Raw genomic sequence first — 22,793 nt, 5'->3', positions numbered from 1 at the left:
GAACATCCCGGCAAATTAAATTAGCAGTTATAAACTTGGAAAAATCAGTTAATAGGGGATCAACACATAATTCTTAAGACGACCAGCCGGGTTGTCACATCAAACTTATGTGTTGGCGTTTACATGCACAGATGACGGTAACTAGGAAGACTACGACTAGCTAGAGGAGAGAAACAACAGTAGGTGAGGGGACTAGCAGGGTACCCCCAGTAGATGGGGCCCAATCGGAGTCGCAGGGAGAGACCCCTACCCAGCGATTACCAACTCCTCCACCACCTGAGGAGATTCCTAGGGAGACCGCACATCCAGTTCCCTCTCCGCTTCCATCAGATCAGGACTTGAGGAGTGCGGTGCATTTGTTGGCACAGTTGGTAGCTACCCTGCAATAGGCTAGGGCATCCGCTAGTGCACAACCTTCTGAGGGATCTGAGAGTCCAACGATCCAAGAGTTTATTACTTTGAATCCCACAGAGTTCACGGGGACAGATTAGAGGGAGGACCGTAGGATTTCATAGATTAGCTTCATAGGATCTTTTGGGTTATGCATTCCATGGAGAAAGAGGTGGTTGAGTTAGCAGCTTTTCGACTCTGAGATATAGCCATCCATTCGTATGAGGGATGGGAAAGGTCCAGGGGATGTGATGCACCTCCTGCTATTTAGGAGAATTTTTCAGATGCCTTCCTTGACCAGAACTTACCACGAGAGATCCTACAGGCCCGACTCGATCAGTTTCTAGTCCTCAAGCAGGGCAATATGATTGTTCGAGAATATAGTCTCTGTTTTGACTCATTGGCCAGATATGCACCGTCCATAGTTGCTACTATGCGGGATAAAATCCGCAGGTTTATAGCACGGTTGGCCCTAGAGTTGATTGAGGCATGTGCTACCGCTGCATTGCAGGATAGTATGGATATCTCCCGGATTCTTGCATTTGCCTAGAATATAGAAAGGGGTAGGCATCAGTAGTAGGGTGTGGAGAGGACTGAGTTAGGGCAGTGTAAATGGACGAGATTTTTCAGGTCTCATAAGCAGTCTTAGGGTAGTTACAGGACCCAGTACTTCGAATGACCACCTAGACCTCCGCCACCTCAGCTACAGGGCTACAAGTATGACCGCTATACTTAGTCAGGACCAGGTGAAAGCTCCCATGCGTCTGGTTTGCAGAGACAACGACATTCGGGGAAAACATGGTCAATCCCGCCGCGGTGTGCCATCTGTGGTAGAGGACACTTGGGCCAATGCCGAGCTAGTTATGATGCTTGTTATACATGTAGACATCTAGGGCATATGATGGGAGATTGCTCAAATAGAGATTCTGGGGTATGGCACAACCAACGAATTCAGTAACATGATCGGCTATGTCCGTGCATCCTTCAGGGCACGAGTCTCACCCTTCGGCTGGTAGAGGTTGAGGCAGAGGGTCTAGCTCAGGTGGTAACTAGAATCATATCTATGCGCTAGCTGGTCGACAGGACCAAGAGTCCTCACCAAACGTTGTGATAGGTATGTTGACCATTTGTTCTCACGATGCTTATACCTTGATAGACCCAGGATCTACTTTATTATGTATTACCCCATTTGTCGCGCGGAAATTTGGTATAGTGCCTGAAATACTATGTGATCCTTTTGCGGTATCTACACTACTGAGAGAATTGATTATCGCTAGACATATTTATCAAGGTTGTACGATATTAGTTTGTGGTCGTCAGACCTCAGCCGACCTAATTGAGCTAGAGATGTTGGATTTTGATACCATCATGGGCATGGACTGGTTGACAGCTTGTTATGCCATAGTTGATTGTCTAGCAAAGACAGCCAGATTTCATTTTCCAAGTGAGCCAGTCCTTGAATGGGTAGGTAATACAGCGACACCTATAGGTAGGTTTATTTCCTATCTAAATGTGAGGAAAATGATCGCAAAAGGGTGCATTTATCATATTGTGCAAATTAAAGATGCGAATGCTGAGATACCTACACTTCAGTTTATTCTAGTAGTCAAAGAGTATGCAGATGTATTTCCAGATGAACTTCCAGGTATTCCTCTAGAGCGAGAGATTGATTTTTGCATCAATTTTCTTCCAGGAATGCAACCAATATACATCCCTCCGTATAGAATGGCACCTGCCAAATTAAAGGAGTTGAAGGAGCAGTTAAACGATTTACTAGAGAATGGTTTCATCAGACCCAATACCTTATATTGGGGTGCATCAGTATTGTTTGTATGGAAGAAAGATGGCTCGCCAATGATTTGTATTGATTACAAGCAACTAAACAAGGTAACTATTAAGAATAAGTATCCCCTTCCAAGGATAGATGACTTGTTTGATCAGTTGCAGGGAGCTAGATGCTTTTCAAAGATAGATTTGAGGTCGGGTTACCACCAGGTCAGAGTTCGGGAGAAAGATATTCCAAAGACAGCCTTTAGGACCTGATATGGCCACTTTGAGTTCCTTGTTATGTTCTTCGGGTTGACGAATGCACCTGCCATATTTATAGACTTGATGAATAGCCTATTCCAGCCATATTTGGATCTGTTCGTGATAGTATTTATTGATGATATTCTGGTTTATCTATGTTCAGAGGATGAGCATGTGGATCACTTGCGAGCAGTACTCCAAACTCTCTACGATAATAAATTGTATGTTAAGTTTTCTAAGTGTAAGTTCTGGTTAAAACTCATAGCATTCTTGGGCATATTGTACTCGACGGAGGTATAAAAGTAGACACCCAGAAGATTGAGGCTGTGAAATCCTAATCTAGACCTACCACTTTGACAAATATTCGTAGCTTTCAAAGGTTAGTAGGATATTATCGGAGGTTTGTATAGGGCTTTTCTTCTCTTTCAGCACCATTAACAAAGCTGGCATAGAAAGCGACTAAGTTTTAGTGGACAGAGGCTTGTGAGCAGAGTTTCCAATAGCTTAAGAATAGGTTGACCACAGCGCCAGTTCTAGCACTTCCAAAAGGTCCAGATGGTTATGCCATGTATTGTGATGCCTCAGGTGTCGGGTTAGGATGTGTCCTGATGCAACATGAGAAAGTAATTGTGTATGCTTCACGGTAGTTAAAGAAGCATGACCAAATTATCCAACCCACGACCTCGAATTAGCTATGGTTGTCCATGCACTTAAGATACAGTGGCGTTTTTTATATGGCATTCATGTTGATTTGTTCACAGATCATAAAAGCCTGCAATATATCTTCAAGCAAAAAGAGTTGAATTTGAAACAGAGGCGATGGCTTGAGTTATTGAAAGATTACGATGTTAACATTCTCTACCATCTAGGGAAAGCTAATGTTATAGCAGATGCCTTAGGTCGTCAATCTATGGGCAGCGTAGCACATGTAGAGGCCGAGAAAAGACAATTAACAAAAGAGATTCATCAATTGGCTTGTTTGGGGGTTCGGTTAGTAGACTATGGCAATGGAGGAGTTGTACTCCAAAATGCTGCAAAATCATCTCTTATAGTTGAAGTAAAGGAGAGGCAGTACAAAGATCCAGAGTTAGTCAAGTTGAGAGAGCGGGTTCCACAACAGAAAAAGTCATTGTTAGAACTCAAAAGAGATGGGGTTCTCAGATACAAGGGTCGTTTGTGTGTTCTATATGTAGCAGGGCTACGAGACAGAATTATGTTAGAGGCACATTATTCATGGTATTCCATTCACCCTGGGTCGACAAAGATGTATTACGACATTAAGAATGTGTATTGGTGGAACAATATGAAGAAGAACATTGCTGAGTATGTCGCTTAATGCCCTAGTTACCAGCAGGTGAAAATAGAGCACCAGAAGCCCGAGGGTTAATACAGACTATAGAGATCCCGACATGGAAATAGGAGGCAATAAACATGAACTTTATTGCAGGTTTACCTCGTTCCCATCGTAAGTTTGATTCCATATGGGTGATAGTCGATAGTCTCACGAAATCAACTCATTTTCTTCCGATTAGATCTACATATACAGTAGTAGATTATGCGAAATTTTATATTAAAGAGATAATGCGACAACACGGAGTACCAATATCTATTATATATGACCGTGGGGCCCAATTTACAACACATTTTTGGAGATCATTTCAGAAAGGTCTAGGAACTTAGGTGAATCTCAGTACAACTTTTCATCCACAAACAGATGGACAAGCTGAGCGCACGATTCAAACGCCCGAGGATATGTTGAGAGCGTGTGTGCTAGATTTTAAAAGAAGTTGGGATGAACATCTACCTCTTATCGAATTTTCATATAATAACAGTTACCACTCCAGTATCCAGATGGCTCTGTATGGGGCTTTGTATAAGTGCAGGTGCAGATCTCCTATAGGGTGGTTTGATGTTGGAGAATCTGGGTTACATGGGCCAGACCTGGTTTAGCAGGCCATAGAAAAAGTAAAGCTTATCCAGGAGCGACTGTTGATAGCTCAGAGTCGTCAAAAGTCATATTCTGACATGCGACGATGAGATTTAGAGTTCGAGGTTAATGACTGGGTATTCTTAAAGGTGTCACCTATGAAAGGTGTGATGAGGTTTGGTAAGAAAGGCAAGCTTAGACCACGGTATATTGGGACTTATAGGATCATTCGGAGAATGGGTCAAGTAGCTTATGAGTTAGAATTGCCCTCGAAATTGGATTTTATTCATCCAACTTTTCACGTATCTATGTTACAAAAGTGCATTGGCGATCCTACCCAAGTGGTGCCCACAGATGATGTACAGATTCTAGAGGACTTGTTATACCAGGAAATTTCGGTTTCCATCCTAGACCAACAAATCCACAAGTTACGAAATAAGGAGATAGCATCCGTGAAGGTTTTATGGAGAAGTAAGAAGGTGGAAGAGATGACGTGGGAAGCAGAGGAAGAAATGAAGTCTAAATACCCCCACCTATTTCAAACTGAAGATATGACTCGAGGGTATAAACTCTCAGTCCAGTAGGTCATCAGGTAAGCTCTCATTTTTAACTCTCAAAATTTGTAATGGACAGTTGTGTGGAGCCAAATGCTACTATTTATAGACAGTGGCCCTGTATGGCATGTATAGTAAGTTTTCTGGCTGCGTACAGGTTTGTTTTAGTCTAATGTATAGTAAGTTTTCTGGTTGCGTATAGGTTGGTTTTAGTCTAATGTACGAAGGATGTTACATCTCGCGTTTTTCGTATGTTAAAATTTCGTCTTCAGTTAATTAACGTAGACTCGGGGGTGAGATCATCGTGACGTTAATGTATTTATGCTATTTATAACAAGTGATAAATAAGTGTCATGAAGGATAAAGGATGCACAAATTAGAGAAAATGAGATTCGTTGAAAATGGCCAATTTGAGATAAAATGCGGATCAAGTGATAATACCCGATAATTATAAACTAGTACCATGCAAGATACCATATGACCATGGTAGTATAATAAAGTATATTAAAAATAAGTAGAATTTTAAGTAATTTTAAATTATGCGGGTAATTGATTAATTACCGGGTAACAAAATACTACTCAGTTAACTAATAAGTGGATAAAGATTAAATATCCCATCCCCAACCCCACGTGGAAGCTAGCCATGTTATAAAGGAATGAGTAACATCATTCCTTGCTAAGGTGTCATGAAGTAACAATATGTTTCTTTTCCAAGACTTTGCCTAATCAAAGTCTTTCAATTAAAGACTAAAATAAACCGTGCAATTTCATTTCAAAAAGGTTTCAAGACTAAGACAGAACGTTAGGCATCTTGTAAACTCTTTCAAAATTTCATTCCAACAGTTTCAATACAAGACCAAAACAAAGTGATTCATTCTCAAACCTCTTAGGAAGGCATTAACTTAGGAGAAAAATCAGATTTTTATCATGAAGTAACGAGATTATCGTGTAGCATCGTAAATCTTCAACAGTTCAATGAAGATTTTAAGAATTTTAGCAATGTAAAATCTTGCGATTTTAAGGGAGTACGGTGTAACTTTTTCCAAGGATATCATACGGATTTTCCCCTACTCCAGGTATGTTAGGCTAAGCTTTTCCTTCATTTTAGCTTGATCGCGTCACTACACAAGTTTGATACCGAACCATAAAGAAAAATTCATATCCCGAAATTTATATTGTACACAAGTTTGATAACGAGTCACATTGCACATTATCTTGTAATGTGGCCCATAGCCAAAGTATGACATTATATGTTCAGAGTCTCTTAGTCGCAAGTGGTAAACAAGGATATATGAGGCACTAGGTGCCGGTGTCGCTCCCTGGCTCGGGGCGTGACACTTTTCACGGGATAATGTTGGGGCTAACGGTATTTGTATGTCATTAATTGATCTATATTTCAGCATCAAGGGGATTTAGATGAACAACTTCAGATTCACATAAAGTCTATTCAGCGTGGGCATCGTGGTTGCGGTAGAACGGAGTGCTTCAGAGGAAATATAGTGGTTTATGAGCTTCTAAGCTACGTGGTTCGTGTTTGGGTCATCTGTATTTGGGGCTTTGATTGGGGTTATTGCATATCGACTATCTGAAGAAATAGGTCGGCTTTGTGGTGTTTGGTCAGCATATCAACAAAAGTAATTGGTCATTTTTAATGGGGATTCTCTACCGGTATTTATGGTAGTACTCTTAGATTGGATGGGTTATGTGACCTAGTTGAGTTGGGGAGATGCTGTCATAATGGCTTAGTTGCGGGCGGTCAAATTTAGAGGGTTCTCGATGGTTTTGGGAACAACTTGAGTCGGTTGACTGCTATGGTCATAAGGAATATGTTGTACATTGTGGATTTCTCCTGAATATGTATAAGAAATTAATAGAGTGTTGTCATTGTCGGATATGATATGTGTAGAGTGTGCATTTTTAGAAAGGAACTTGAGTTTTAGTTTGCGGGTACGTGGCTAGTGGCATGGTGATTATTGGGTTTTAAGGCTTTTGAGGTTCAAATTTTGTTATGCGGCCAAAATTCTATATGGGTGCTTCAACAAAATGATGGGCCGTGAGTGATATATCAACCATTTGATTTGCATAGTTGAGTTTAGGTATGGAAATTTTGGTATTCCCGAGGTTTTGGGGCTAGATACCATATGTGGACTATTTTTTGTTTGTGGATTGTGAAGAAACATTGAGGATGGGATAATTAATAGCATACATTATCAATAGGTTACTGTGGATTTTTTGAAGGATATTTACCTTTTTGGAAATGATCAAGATCTAGGCTGGGGGCTATTTGAAAGCTCAATGAGAATATGCATTTTGTATCAGGTCAAGTTTGGGTGCTCATGTGAGATTGTCATCGTGGTTGTGTTACCGGGCAAAATGGATATTATCTGTGCCCTTAGCCTTTGTTATGTGCTACTCTCTTATGTTGTGATGGGCTGCGAGGTTGTATGGTTATTCTCCATGCATATTGTAATTCCGTTCAGGCCTTATGGCAATGCGGGCGAGATAGCCCTTGTGATGTTGATTTGCTCATTGCACCTTAGTCGTGCTTGCTTTCTTCCATGTTTATTCATTTTCCTACAGTTATACTTATGCACACTGCTGTGCTTGATATCAATATTCATGTGATCAGTAAACCCAAGCATTTTGTCTTGATGAGTATTTGGGAGTGGGCTGCACGCTGCATCGGATGTTATGTGGGATACCCTTTCCTTGTGTTTATTTGGTGTTTTTCTTCCCTCTGTGGTATTATTTAATGAAAATTGTACTTTTGTTGTTACATATGTTGTACTTGTTAAATAATCCTTGTACCTTGCTTTCCTTTTATTTGTGTTGCATAATTGAGTTATTGCTGGTTTTGTGTACGAGCTGTGTGGTGTAAGAATCTGCGTGGTTCTGTGATGAGTTGTTAGTGGGCTACTTGTATTGGTTGAGATGAGGTTCTTAGACCTGATATTAGTACTATGGTATTGGGGGTGAGGAGTGTTTGGAAGTATGAGGATGTTTCTGCTAAGATTTGGGTAATTGCCCTTGGCGGGCGAGAGTGCTTCTTGACTTGTTGACTTTATGGGAGGCTATGAGTTTCCACATGTTGCTTTATCATGGGCAGTGTTGTGGAGGTCCGGAACAAGGTTATATTCAATGTGAAGTGTATTTCCAGCATCCAGGATGTTATTTGAGCAGATATAGTGGTCAGAGGGAATTGCATCGGGCATTTGAGCTGTGTGGAACAACATGTAATTGTATTTTGGATTGGAATTTTTTGCTCAATTCAACTTTTTCAGGTTCATACCATGTGATGATGTGGGATTCAGGTCCTATGATGAATTTCAGATGTTGAGGTTTGGGTCCTCTCCTAAGGTTATGGACTGAAGATAAGGTGAGACCTTCAGTAAAGTTGCATTGTCATTCCTACATCGGTTTGGGTGATGGGGAATCACCCCCGGGTGTATGTACGGTGGGTTCATGCAGTGGTTCGATGGCTTTGGAACAACTCTGGCCACGTTCGAGGACGAACGTATATTTAAGTGGAGGAGGATGTAACGACCCGACTGGTCATTTTGAGCAATTGCAGCTGATTCTGTAATTTGAGGTCACGAGCAGCTCCATATCATGTGTATCGACTTGCATGTATGTTTGGATTCTGTTTCCGTATGAACTGGAGTCGAATTGCAAGAAGGAATCTAGTTTTGGAAGCTTAAGCGGTGATAATTTGACCAGAACTTGACTTTTGAGTAAACGACTCCGTAAGGAGTTTTGGATGATGTAGTAGCTTCGTATGGTGATTTTTGACTTAGGCGTGCGTTTAGATTCGGATTTGGAGGCCCGTAGGGTAATTTGAGGTATTTCTGCGAAAGTTGGAAACGTTGAAGTTTGAAAAATGGAGTGGTTTGACCGAGAATTGAATTTTGTATTATTTAGGTTGGAATGTGATTCTGAAAGTTGGAACTTGCCTGCAAAATTTAGTGTCGTTTGGAGTTGATTTAATATGGTTTGGACACTTGGTTGCAATTCTAGAAATTCTTGAAGTTCATAGTGATTTTCATGTATTTTGGCATCCGATTCGTGGTTCTAGAGGTTATTTTGGTGTCCCCGGTCGCACGATCGAGTTCGTGTTATGTGTTCAGACCTGTGTGGGTGTTTGGTTTAGAGCCTCGAGGGCTCGGATGAGTTTCCAACGCGTTTTGAAGAAAGTTCTGATCTGCTGTTGTCTGATGTCGCATTTGCGAGTTATGGGTTGCATTTGCAACCACCGCTTTTGCGGACAGTGAATCGCTCTTGGAAAAAGGCTGGGTCTTGTAGGATTCGCATTTGTGAAGCCAGTCTCGAAAATGCAAAAACCATCTAGGCAAGGGAAGTTCGCAATTGCGAACATTTGGGCCACATTTGCGAAGGCCCTTCTTCGCATTTGCGAAGTATTTCATCGCAATTAAGATAGAGACAGGGTAGCTCAGGCTTCACATTTGCGAAGTATTATTTGCTTTTGCAAGTTTGAATTTGCGAACCCAGTGTCAGAAATCCAACATCTGCAACCAACTAAACGCTGGGCAATCCGAATCTTAGCTTTATTTTTCCATATTTTGAACCCTAAGTCCGAGAGTGGACAATTTTGAGAGAGGATTTTCATACCAAATCATTGGTAAGTGTTTCTAATCAATTTCCAACTATATTTTGTGATTATATCTTAGATTTAAACTAAAATTTATGAGAATCTAAAAGAAAATTTGGGAAAAATTGTAAAGTCTTTCAAAATGTGAAATAATGATTTGAAGGACCAAATGGTATCAGAATTTGATAATTTTTGTATGGGTGAATTCGTACCGGAATGTGTATTCATTATTTTTAAATTTTGTTGGGTGCTGAGGTTGTAACGTCCCCGTGTGATGTATTATGACTTATGTAAATCGTTGGCTTTGGTTTTCAGGGTAATCAGAATGAATTTGGAAGAACAGTTCTCAGTTTGAAGCTTGAAATTTGAAAGGTTTGACAGAGATTTGACAGTTGGTATATAATATCGGATAGGAATTTTTATGATTTGGTTAGCTTCGTTAGGTTATTTGGGACTTAGGAGTTAGATCAGAATGCATTTTGGAGGTCTGTAGAAGGTTTAGGCTTGAATTGGCGAAATTGAGATTTTGGCGTTTTCCGGTTGATAGGTGAGATTTTGATTTAGGGGTCGTAATGGAATTCTGGAAGTTGCCGTAGTTTCGTGGTGGCATTTGGGATGTGTATGTAAAATTTCAGGTCATTCGGACATGGTTTGGTATACTTTTTGATCGAAAGAGTAATTCAGAAGATTTTGGAAGCTTCGGCTTGAATCCGATGTATTTTGGGTGATTCGATGTTTGAGGTGTTTTGAAAATTTGTACAAGTTTGAATGGTGGTATGTGACTTGTTTGTGCCTTTGGTTGAGGTCCCGGGGGCCTCGGGGTGATTCTAGATGTGTGACAGAAGAACTTGGAATGGAGTTTTGCAGCTGAAGTATTTGGGTTTCTATCATAACCGCACCTGTGGTTGGGAGGCCACATGTGCGATGATTGCAGAAGCTGAAGGAAGCAGCAGATGCGACCAAGAGGAAACTCTTTAGGATTCGCAGAAGCAGTGAAGTGGGCGCACCTGCGATAGCGCATGTGCGAGTTTTTAATCGCAGATGTGGAGATTGTCATTTTAATGAAAACCGCAGATGCGGTGGAATAGTTGCAGAAGCGGAAAAAGGACAGCAGGTGCGAGAATACCTGGGTCAGAAAGTATATAATGTTCCTTCGCGAATTTTTTCTAAGTTCTCCATTTTTGAAGACGGGAAGCGAGCTAGGGCAGTGAATTCAAGGGAAAATCGAAGAGAATCGGTTGGGTAAGTTCCCTGAGCTTCATTACTCATGTTTATGATCATTTTTCCATTGTTTCATCATGGTATTAGTGGAAATTAAGGAAGAAAATTGAGGGATTAAGGCTTGAGATTAAGAGACATTTGAGTGGGGATTTGAGGGGCCATTTGAGGTCCGATTTTGATGTTCTTGATATGTATAGACTCGTGGGAGGATGAGGATTCTATTGATGTCAATTTTGTCGGATTTCAAGGCGTGGGACCATGGCCGGGTTTGAGAAATTTCGGGATTGTTGATGTAAATTGGATATTTTCGAGTGGGCTTTGTTCCTTTAGCATATTTTAATGGTTATGTACTGATTATGGCTAGATTTGGAGCATTCGGATGTCGGTTCGTGAGGGAAAAGGTATCACGGGCTAGAGTTTGGACTGGATTGAGGTAAGTAATGATTTTAAATAATGTCCTAAATGTATAAAACCCCAGATTGCACATCATTGTGCTATATTGAGGTGACATACACACTAGATGACGAGCGTGGGGTCGTGCACTGTTGGGGATTGTGACATAGTCCGTCCCAAATGACTATTTTACCATATATTTGACTGAAATTTATTTGCTATCATCATGTTTTGGGCTGAATGCCATATTTGGGCTTCGTGCCAACTATTTGAACCCTTTGAGGATTTTTATTGTTATTTCCTCACTATCTTGACTTTATACTTGAACTCAGTCATGCTATATTTCACTATTTTCATAACTCAGCCATGTTTACTCTGTTTTAATAAATCAAATGATATTTAAAATAATATATTTTGGGCTGAGCATCATGTTTTACTATTGCCCGAGTGGCTTATGTGATTTTGACTGAGTAAGGCCAAGGGTCTGTGTTGTGAGGATACTTTTGGGTCGGGCTGCACGCCGCAACAATGATACACAGATTATGATTATGAGGCCGAAGGCCTGAGATTTGTACGCCACGAGGTGGATTGTTGATATAAGGCCGAGAGCCTAGTGATGATGCCACGAGATGGCTTGATATTGCGCTGGGGCCGTATAGGGCCCCTCCAAGAGTCTGCACACCCCAATGAGCGCGGGTACCCATTGTGATGTGAGATATAGCCCGAGGGGCTGTTATTGTTGACATTGTGCCCGAGGGGCAATCTTTTATGTGCTTATCTATCTTATTTGTCTGTCATTTACCTGTTTAACTATGTATTGGTGCTCGAAAGGCAGATTTTCTGTGCTTATCTGTTCTAATTGCCTTGCATTCAATTGCTTAACTGTTAAAAATTCATTTTTAAAGAAGTTTAAACTGATCTAAGGTGCTTTAAGAGATTTCACATCTTCATTACTTTCTTACTTGTTTTGTACTACTCTATACAACATGTTGATGTACTTTTCATGATTTCCTATCACTCAATCTTTATTTATGATTATTACTCACTGAGTCGGAGTACTCACTTTACTCCCTACACCTTGTGTGCAGATTCAGGTATTTCTGAACCCGGTAGAAGGTATTGGTTGATCAGAGGCAGAGTCATCGGAGTTTAGCAAGGTAGTTGCCGGCGTTCGCAGTACTGCTTTTCTCCCTCTTGATTTCATTAGATTGTATTATTACATTTCAGACTTTTCCGTTGTATTTAGACCCTACTAGATGCTCGTGACTAGTGACACCCCGATGTCAGGCTGTATTTATTTCTGCACTTGTTTTATTTTGCTAAATCTATACTTGGGGATTTATCCTTATAAATGACTTAAATTGACTTATCAAATTGTTAAAACTGAATTTGGGAATTATGTTGGGCTGGCCTTGTCTTCACGAGAGGCACTATCACGATCGTGTCCGATTTGGGGTCGTGACAAGTTGGTGTGAGCACATGATTTTTGCCTTACGAAAACCACTCCAAAATAAATCAAAAAATAAAATAAATTTCTTTTACTGTGTAATTCTTGAATTTGCGTGGTGTTAAATATTTGTGTTATGTCCGTAAATGTTTACTTTGTCATAATAAAATGAAAATTAAAATAAAATACATGTTGCATGCATATAGGATTTAATTATGCATTTGAAAGATAATTTAAATAAAATCACAAAAATATGCATTCGTTCTATTTTTAAATATGTTACTGTGTGATTAATGTTTTGACTATGTGTTAAATAGTTGTTATAAAGTAATTAATATTTTGTGTAAGGCTAAAATTGTTTTATAATTTTATTTAGGATTTTTTTTAATGATTAATAATAAAATTAGAAAATGAAATAAAATAGAATGGGAAAATCGGACCTGGATTTAAATCCAGGCCCAAATCAAAGCCCTTCCACAGCCCAATCCAAACAGCCTGTCCGGTCCAATTTACACAAGCCAAAACGATAGCGTTTGGTAGTCCTCATCAAAGGCCGTTGGATCAAAGCCAACCAACGGCTGAGATCCCACAAACCTTAACCCATAGCCTTTACCCGACCCAATGACCTGATCCAGGCTAACCCTGAACTTAGACCAAACGACAACGTTTGGTTAAGTGGATTGATCTAAACCGTGCATCTTAATTGATCCAACGGATGAGATCAATCCACCCCACCCCTATTTAAGGATCAAACCCCTACCCCGGCCCCTAACTTAACACCCCCCTCCTCTCACTGTTCATCGTCTTCCCAAACACATCCCTAACCCTAGCCGCCCTAGAATCCCACCGCCTGAAACCCGGTGGCATCAACGCCGTCGGTCACCAGAATAACACCCTAGAACCCCCTGAACATCCTCTACACAAATCTGACCTTAGTTTCCTTCGAATCAGAACCCAACTCTTCGAATACTAAATCGAAGGTGGGTCTGAAAACTCAAACCTTTCCAATGGCTTCCAAAATAACACCATAGCTTCCCCTAACCACCCTAAGTATAGATTTGTTGTTTGTTTGGTTCGAATCCTCTCAGAACTCTTCGAATTTTCTTTTAAAGGTTCGGACCAAACAAGAACTTACCCAGATTTGTTCTAAACTGAAATCAAATGACCCCTAGGCTACCCTCACCCGTGTGTCATTGTTGGTTCCCCTCGAATCTACCAGAAATGGTTAAACCCAAAATCGAACCTTCAGAAACCCTAAATTTTCTAAGAGTGGAATCTTTTTCACTTCAGACGAAAGATTGAGGTTTAATCGACCTTAGTCAAAGTATTTTCAGTAGAAAATACTTCGACTAAGGTCTGTTTGATTTCAAACAAAGTTCAAATCCAAGTTGAGTTGAGTCCGGTTGAATTTGAAGGCTCAGAGGTAATTTTCTGTTGCTTATGTATGTTCTACGTGTATTCTATATTCGTTTCATTAGTTTGTTTAATTTTTCATAATTTTCTAGTCAATTTTGTTATACTGTCCCCTACCCGTCTACTTGATTCCAAATGTGAATTTTTTCTGTTAATTGTGATTATGTACAATATGTGTAATCGACTCGATTAAGTTCGTCGATTAGTTGTATTGTGAATCTTGCTTCTGAAATGTTGTTTGTAATACCCTGTTTATCTGTTTGGAGTTGTTTATTATCATTGAAATCAATCAATTAGTTCTGCCCAATTAATTGATTCTTGTTTAATAAATCAGAAAGTTTGTCAATGGTGTGTATATGTTGATTTCTGAACATTGAGTTTCAGGGCATTGTCAGTATATTGACAATGCTCCTGTGTTTGTTTGATTTTTGTTCAAAGTTAAAGTTCAGTTTGAATTATTATACTGAACTCTGTGTAATATTGTTGTAATGTTAAGTTTGAATTCAAGTTTACAAATGTTGGTTAAATACAATTGTATTAGGAGGTTAATCCTAGGAATGGTTATAACTGTTAAAACAGACCTTAAAATCTGTTTTGTAACAGATTCTGACTTTAGTTTAAAGGCTGTAAATACAGTAGGGTAATATGATAGTGGCTATAATTTAAGTAATAATAGGGAACAAGGGATAATGGGGCTGTTGATAAGAGCACTTAGTTTTAAATTATTCAAAAGCAGTTTTTAATGGAAACTTTCTGATTTTAAAAGGAGAAAAGGGTCCATCCAGCACTAAACTGTATAGGACCAGACCTGTATAAATACAGGGAGCTGGACAGACTTTAGGAGCAGATTTTGAAAGAGAAAAATCTGATAAGAGAGATTTTTTGAAAGAGAAAAAAATCAGATTTGAGGGCAGATTTTAAGAGAGAAAAACAGAAAGAAAGAAAGAGATAGAAATAGAATCAGAAAAAGAAATTTGAAAACAGAAACAGAAAAAATCTGATTGAGGAGATTTTTTAGAGTTCAAGAAGAAGAAACAAAAAAAATCAGAAACAGGAATTTGAAACAGAAGAGAAACTAAAATCTGAAATAATGTCCCTTGGTTAAATCTGTCCGGATTTATTTGAATCCATAGTTCAGTTAAAATTTGAAGTTTTCTTTTAAAATACTGTTACTGTGCATCTGGGTTTCTCGGGTCTCATTATTGCTCAAGTCTGTGGAAAGACTGTTATTCTGCTGATTTTGTTACTGCTGCTACTGCTGAAATTTACTCATTCTACCTTCATTTTCAGGTACATGTCTTTTAAATTTTATGTTGGAAAGAGATTCAACATGACTAATCAATGAAGCTTGAATTGCAATTCTGTTTTCCATTTGTCCAAGTTCATCAGTTTAAATTTCATTTTTGTTTCATGTTAGTTAATTAGTAGTGAATTCAATTTGATAGCTATGAGTTAATTGTCTTACTTTGAAATTTCGTATAAAGCTTTGTAATAATGTTAGCCCTTCATCTCATTAGTTTAGTCATATTTGAACTGTCAAGGTAGGAAACATGACATAAAGATTGGCCATTAACTAGGCCTTGTGGCGTTGTTAGTTGAATAAATAATAGCGTGAAAATGTCAAAACCATATTGCTAGTTTATTCTGATACTTGATTTAGTTATGGATGGAATGATATAAGTTGTACGTTCTTATGTGGCATGATAATAAGTATCTATAGAACCATTAGTGGATGGTGAGTTGAGTTGTTATGGCTCATTATGATGTTAAAGTGCTATGAATGTTTCAAGACATACAAATATGTTGCATATAAGGCAATGTTGTTATTCAATTTGTATAATAATTCACTTTCTCATCAATTCGATGCCTATCTACTATCGTAAACAAATCAATTAAAATAATTAGGCTTATTAGATTAAAAGCAAGTATATGAGAATAAGATGAGATGTATTAACTGTAACATTTTATATTAATGGTAATTAGAAATAGAATTTGCACCAAATGAATAAAGAAAAAAAAATTGTTCAAAAATACTTCATCCTTTCATAAATCATTTTTGTTAATTTCATATACAATTCATTCTTTTGGCATATATATATATATATATATATGTTGTATTTGCTTAAATAGTATTAATCATATTTTTCCTTTGAATTTAAATAGTTTGGAAGGATGTAATTTATACTCGGAAATTATAATCGACGGGCAATATTTAATAAATTATGAATTCTTTTAAAAGAATTTAAAGGCATCCCTTAAATGTGAATTTCTCAGGATTTCATATAAATGTGTAGATATAATAAACAATTCATGGAAAACCCATAATATCATTAATAATATTTGGTGGAATTAGGGATACGTTCGCGTAACCTGATTATGTTGATAAAAGCAATTCGAATTATGCGTGCGCGCAATTTCGAGCGAATATTTAATAAAAGGGATTTCTTCGAGGACGTACAAAATAATTTCATGTAATACGGGATGTGCAGTTCACTGTTTAAATATAAGGGTGGTAATATTCATAATTTTATTTTAAATCACGAACATATGACTTTGTAATAAAGGATATAATCAATTATATTGTGTACACGTATGCGTGACATGATTCTCTACAATTATAAAAGGTATATAATACGAATATACGTACGCGTGATTCGTTTATATAATTGTAAACAATCTAAACAAAAGCGGTAATAAAATCGGGCAACAAGAAAAAAGGTATTTAGTAAATCAAGATAATTAAGCCAAATATAAAAATGGTTAAGCGACCGTGCTAGAACCACGGAATTCGGGAATGCCTAACACCTTCTCCCGAATTAACAGAATTCCTTACTCAGGATTTCTGGTTCGCAGAATAACAAACAGAGTCATATTCTCCTCGATTCAGGGATTAAAATCGGTGACTTGGGACGCCTTAAAATTCCCAGGTGGCGACTCTGAAATAATTAAATAAATCCCGTTTCTACTGTCCTTCAATTGGAGAAAACTCCCCACGCACCCCGCGGGCGCGGTAAAAAGGAGGTGTGACAGCTCTGGTGACTCTGCTGGGGAGTTAAGTCTGTACTGTAACCCAGAACCACTGGTTCAGGGTTTAAAGAATTCGAGCTTAAAATAACTGCGATAATTGGCTTTATTTACTATATGATTTTCAACTGTTTATATGATTAACATGCTAAATGTTTTTTTTACCGCTTTAATATTATTTGAATTATGAATATATACAACTGCTACGAAACCCCCTTCTTTCTGAGTCTTCTGAATTTATGGTGTACACGTGCGCGTGACCCACCTTTCTGTTAAAGTCATACCAAATAAGACGGAGTTGGGACAAGTAACTAGGCCGGGCAGACTTTCGTGCTCCCGGTACGTTGCCCCCGCTTCGGCTCAAACTGTCCGTTTGGGTAAGCCAGGTTTAGAACAATCAACCTAAGGTTTTACACTTAGAATAACTCAGTCATGTACCGGATCCCTAGTAGGAACGAATATTTGCATCATATGCATTTGGCCTTGGAGACTCAACACAGGGGTTGGGTCTGTCTAGGACAGGTGAACCCAAAATGAAAAGACCATCATGATGCATTCTACTTGCTACTTGTGCATTCATTTGCCTCGAACATGCTTGTTGACCAGCTTAAATGAAATCATGGTGAGAACCGAGGAATAAAATGGGTTGTTTTATTTTATTTATTTTTTTTAAATTTTTTTTTTTGAAATTAAAATATTTAATAAATAAAATGATTTTTTTAGTCTAAATTTTCAAAATAAGTTTTGACTTTATTAAAATTAAATTTCAGATACAAAATGAGCACCACACAAAGCCCCTCATCCACAAGTACAGAAGAATTTCTATTTCAGCTTCAAATGTGGTGGTATGATTTAGGCGAAGACGGTCAAAAATGGGTCGTCAAGCATTTGGGAAATCTCACGGACATTATGAAAGTTAAACCCCGTGATGATCTGATTGCAGCGTTAGTAACTTTTTGGGACCCTGTTCACAATGTCTTTCGTTTCTCTGACTTCGAGCTTACTCCTACATTAGAGGAGATAGTTGGCTATGCTGGTTTTGATGGAAGTCTAAGAAATCAAAGCCTGATATTCACAAAGGCTCCCTCGGTACATCGATTCTTTGGTCTTCTGAACATCAGCAGTCAAATCAGGAAAAGCAATGTCATCAATGGATGTTGTTCCTTCAACTTTTTGTATTCAAGGTTCGGAAAGTCAGATGGGTTCGAAATTCATGAGAAAGGCCTTACTAACAAGCAAAACAAAGACACTTGGCAGATTCACCGTCGCTTTGCCTTCATGGTGGCTTTTCTAGGAGTCATGGTCTTCCCAAACAAAGAGCGAACAATTGATATTCGCACCGCGAAAGTTGTGCAAATCCTCACCACCAAAGAAAATCACACCCTTATCCCCATCATTCTATCAGATATTTATCGGGCTTTGACTTTATGTAAATCAGGAGCAAAAGTCTTCGAAGGATGCAAAATTTTGTTGCAAATGTGGGTGATTGAACATCTCCAACAACAGCCCAAGATCATACAGTATGGGCCAAACAATGATAATTGCATCGAGAGTTATGAGGAAAGAATAAAAAATTATCAGGCTCCAGAAGGAATAGAAGCATGGGTATCTCATCTAAGGGCTTTAACGGCAAATCAAATTGAATGGACTCTGGGATGGCTCCCGATGAGGGAAGTAATACACATGTAAACCTCAAATAGTTATCTACTACTATTGGGATTGAGAAGCATTCAGCCATATGCGCCACTAAGAGTCCTAAGGCAACTAGGGAGATATCAAGTAGTTCCTGATGATGAAGATTTGAGTATGCAAGTAATCGAATTACACCCAGAAGCCACTATTCCCGAGGCTCTACTTCAGCAGATGTGGAATGGATGTCGATACTTGAAAAGTGATACTCAAGTCCCAGACACTACAAAGGGTGAGATAAATCCTGGATATGCAAGGTGGTTTGAAAAACGGTCTCGCGTGGATGATGTACCAGAGCCTGAGCTAAGAAGGCCAACAAAAAGACCCCATGTTCAAAACTTCAATGATAAAATCCAAGAGCGGTTGATCTGGGGAGAAAAGGAAAAAGGGTACAAAGCAACTATCCATGCCCTAAAAGAAAATCTGAGAAGCCTCAGTTTGGAGAAAGATTTGCAAGCACAAGAAGCCGAAGGCGAGAAGAAGAGTCTAGCTTGTGAGAATGAAAGTCTTCATGCTCGATTCCAAAAAATGAAAAGAGTTTCTGAAACGCCAAAGAGGAGCTGGAAGGATCAAAAAACCATCGCCAATCTCTTTGAAAGAATGCAAGATTATGATTCCATTCTTGCGGAAAACGAAAGGGCATTGAGCAAAGCAAAAGAAAGGATCCAACAATTAAACGAAGAAGCCAGATCTAACAAGGAACGCCAAGATAGGCAATCCGAAAAAGACAAGGCACAATTCAAGAAGGAAAAAGACTATTGGATGCGATCAGAAGACCAGCTTCGTGCACAACTAGAAGAGGCAAGAAGATGCAACAGAGAACATCAACAAGCAGACCTCGACAGGGAAAGAGCGCAAGCAAGATTAGAGCAGGCCAGACTCCGAGCTCTATTAGAATCAGCTCTAGATCGGGAAAATCGTGTCAGAGATATAGCCACCACTCGTCAGCAGCAATTGCAGAACCAAGACCAACGTCTCCAAGATTTCAGGGCACAAATCCACGACCTGGCGGTATACACTTCTCAAAGTTACGTAAACTGTCAAGGAATGGATTATGAAAGGTTTACAGAACATGCACCCATTTTTGCCCGTCATCTAGCATTGGAATTGGAAAGGATGTATCGTACGCTGGGAGGTCATCCAGGTCAAGCCCCACATTGAGCAGATAATCCAATATTTGACAACAAAAGTGGAAAGTGGGGCATGTTGTGAGATGTTAAGAATTGTATCTTTTATTTTGATTTAAGTGTGTGTGTTTCAAACCATTTTCTTAAAAGTTTTCAAATGTAATTCCATCTTTGTATAATGAATAAAAGTGATTGCCTTTAGTCCGAACTACGCAAGGTCTGATTCATGTAAGGGCATGATACGTAGGCAATCTCTATAAGATTCGACCACCACGATAAAAGATATATATAATAAATAAAAGTGAATAACAATAAAAATTTCAAGAAAGCTGGGACGACACAAGCAGCCGAGCAAATGCATAATAGAAAGGGATTATTTGTCTAGGAGCATTGCATCTCAACGTGTGATTATATATGTGTTAAACTCTCAAAACTAACAAGTTTGTTCATTTTCAGAATTCAAGCAGTTAGTTTCTCTAAAGAGTATACTGGCATATTATCACTATCACACAAGATCAAAAGGACCAATACCCGAAAGTATGTCTATCCCAGATGTTGACACAGGTATGGAGCTAGAGGAGATGGATGTCGGGAAAATGAAAGAAGAGATGTTTAAACTCAAGCAACAAATGGCTGAGATGTACCAAGCCTGGTCTACAGGACAGTTACCCCCATCTTACCCAAATAACCCTGCTCCATCAATGACCCAAACTCAGGATAATATTACTACTGAATTATCCCCAAATTTCCCCATTTACCAGCACTACCGGGGCACCACCTCTCAGACACCGCAGTCTCCACCTCCAAAACCCGTTCCATATTCTCCTCCACGTATGACTTCTGTTTTCGTAGCACCTCCCCCTGCTACATTCCACAAATCTCCTAGTGAGCCTACATTCCAGGCCCAGGAAAACCAATATTACCCCCCGGAGCCCACCCTCAAAGCCTCCGAAATTCATTCAATTGCTCCTCGTTTTGATCTCCCAACCGAAATTGACAAGCCAGTCAAAAATGCTCAACAAGAAGAGATGTTTAGGAAGGTCAAGAGTCTAGAACAATCGTTCAGAGACATGCGAGGATTAGGTGGGCAAGTCAGTGTAGCATACAAAGATTTATGCTTATTCCCCAATGTACAATTGCCAGTTGGCTTCAAGATGCCCAAATTTGACCTATACAACGGGCACGGCGACCCAGTAGCCCACTTAAGGGGTTTCTGTAGCAAGATGCGAGGAGCTGGGGGAAAGGATGAATTATTGATGGCTTACTTCAGTCAAAGTTTAAGCGGATCAGCTTTGGAGTGGTATACACGCCAGGACCATGGGAGATGGTACACCTGGGATGACCTGGCACAGGCATTCGCATACCATTTCCAATACAATCTGGAAATCATCCCAGATCGATTATCTTTGACAAAATTTGAGAAGAAACACAATGAAAGTTTCAGAGAGTATGGTTTTCGGTGGAGAGAACAGGCAGCAAGAGTGGATCCTCCTATGAAGGAGAGCGAAATGGTAGACTACTTCCTCCAAGCCTTGGAGCCAACTTACTATGCCCACTTGGTTTCAGCGGTAGGAAAATCATTCAACGAAGTGGTGAAGATGGGAGGTATGGTGGAAGAAGGCCTCAAAACAAATAAAATTATGAGCTATTCAGCAATTAAGGCGACTACTCAAGCAATTCAAGGCGGGGTAGGAGGAATCGGAAGAAAGAAGAGGGAGGAAGCAGCGGTAGTTGATTCAGGAATTTGGTCGGGACCCAGAGGTTCACCGCTTTACTATAATCAACAACGACCTCGCCAATCAGCTTACCACCATGATTCATCCCAACACTACTATCACCCTTCAGAGCCTCATTTTTCCATTAACCATGCTCAAGCATACAATCAGCCACCTGTTCACACCAATTGGCGTGCTCCTGTCACACCAAATACTTACCCACGAGCCTATCCCGGACCAGGTTTCAGGCCTAGGCCAGCATTCAGGGGAGAAAGGGAACAGAAAAAGAAAACTTACACTCCATTGGGAGAGTCTTACACTAGTCTGTTCCACAGGCTGAGACAGCTAGACATGCTGAGACCAATACAATCCAAGCTACCCAATCCTCCTCCGAAGAATCTGGATTACACCATTAGCTGTGAATATTGCTCCGGTACACCAGGCCATGATACGGAGAAATGTTGGCATTTGAAAAATGCAATACAAGAGCTGATTGATACTAATAAAATCGAGGTTCAAACCCCCGAAGCTCCAAATATCAATAGAAATCCAATGCCAGCCCATCAAGAGGCTAATATGATAGAAATCATACAAGCTGATGGGGAGACAAAGAAGCCGTCACAAACTGTCATGATGATCAAGTCTCATGAAACCAAGCCAGATAAGCAGTTAATGGAGGAGAAGCCGGTGTCTAAGCAGAACAAAAATGGTGATGAACCGTCTATGATAGTCGATGAGGGATCATCGAGCAAAGTTGCCGCAAAACAAGAAAGGCCGAAAGTGATAGTACCAGGGGTTGCTAACAAACCCATTGTATTCGTGGAAGGAGCCCGTACAGATCGGGTTATTATCGCACCTGTAATCCAGCTGCCGGTCATCAACAACAAAGCCATCCCATGGAACTATGAACGGGTGACTGTAATGTACAAGGGAAAAGAAGTCAAGGAAGAAGTGTGTGAGGTGCAAGGCTTGACTCGTTCGGGAAGATGTTTTACTCCCGAAGAGTTAAGAAAAACTAAAAATAATCCAACACCAATAAAGAGAGCTGTGACGGAAGAAGAGGCGGAAGAGTTTTTAAGAAAAATGAAACTCCATGATTATTCTGTTGTGGATCAATTAAAGAAGACGCCCGCTCAAATTTCATTGTTGTCATTACTGATCCATTCAGAGGAGCACCGTCTGGCTTTGATGAAAATCCTGAATGAAGCTCATGTTCCTGAAAAGATCTCTGTAAATCATTTGGGAAAAATAGCCAACAG

General features: G+C 39.5%; 1 protein-coding gene across 1 annotated transcript; it reads left to right on the top strand.

Moving 5' to 3' along the window:
• The first annotated feature begins 1,737 nt into the window (after positions 1–1,737).
• Positions 1,738–3,754, top strand: LOC138873287 (uncharacterized). Its single transcript, XM_070151734.1, has 3 exons — positions 1,738–2,277; positions 2,582–2,639; positions 3,180–3,754. The coding sequence occupies exons 1-3, from the start codon at positions 1,738–1,740 to the stop codon at positions 3,752–3,754; spliced, it is 1,173 nt and encodes a 390-aa protein (XP_070007835.1).
• Positions 3,755–22,793: the final 19,039 nt, after the last annotated feature.

This window comes from Nicotiana sylvestris, chromosome 7 (genome assembly GCF_000393655.2).
Source record: "Nicotiana sylvestris chromosome 7, ASM39365v2, whole genome shotgun sequence".
NCBI lineage: Eukaryota > Viridiplantae > Streptophyta > Magnoliopsida > Solanales > Solanaceae > Nicotiana > Nicotiana sylvestris.
This window is presented reverse-complemented; position numbering and strand designations above follow the sequence as displayed.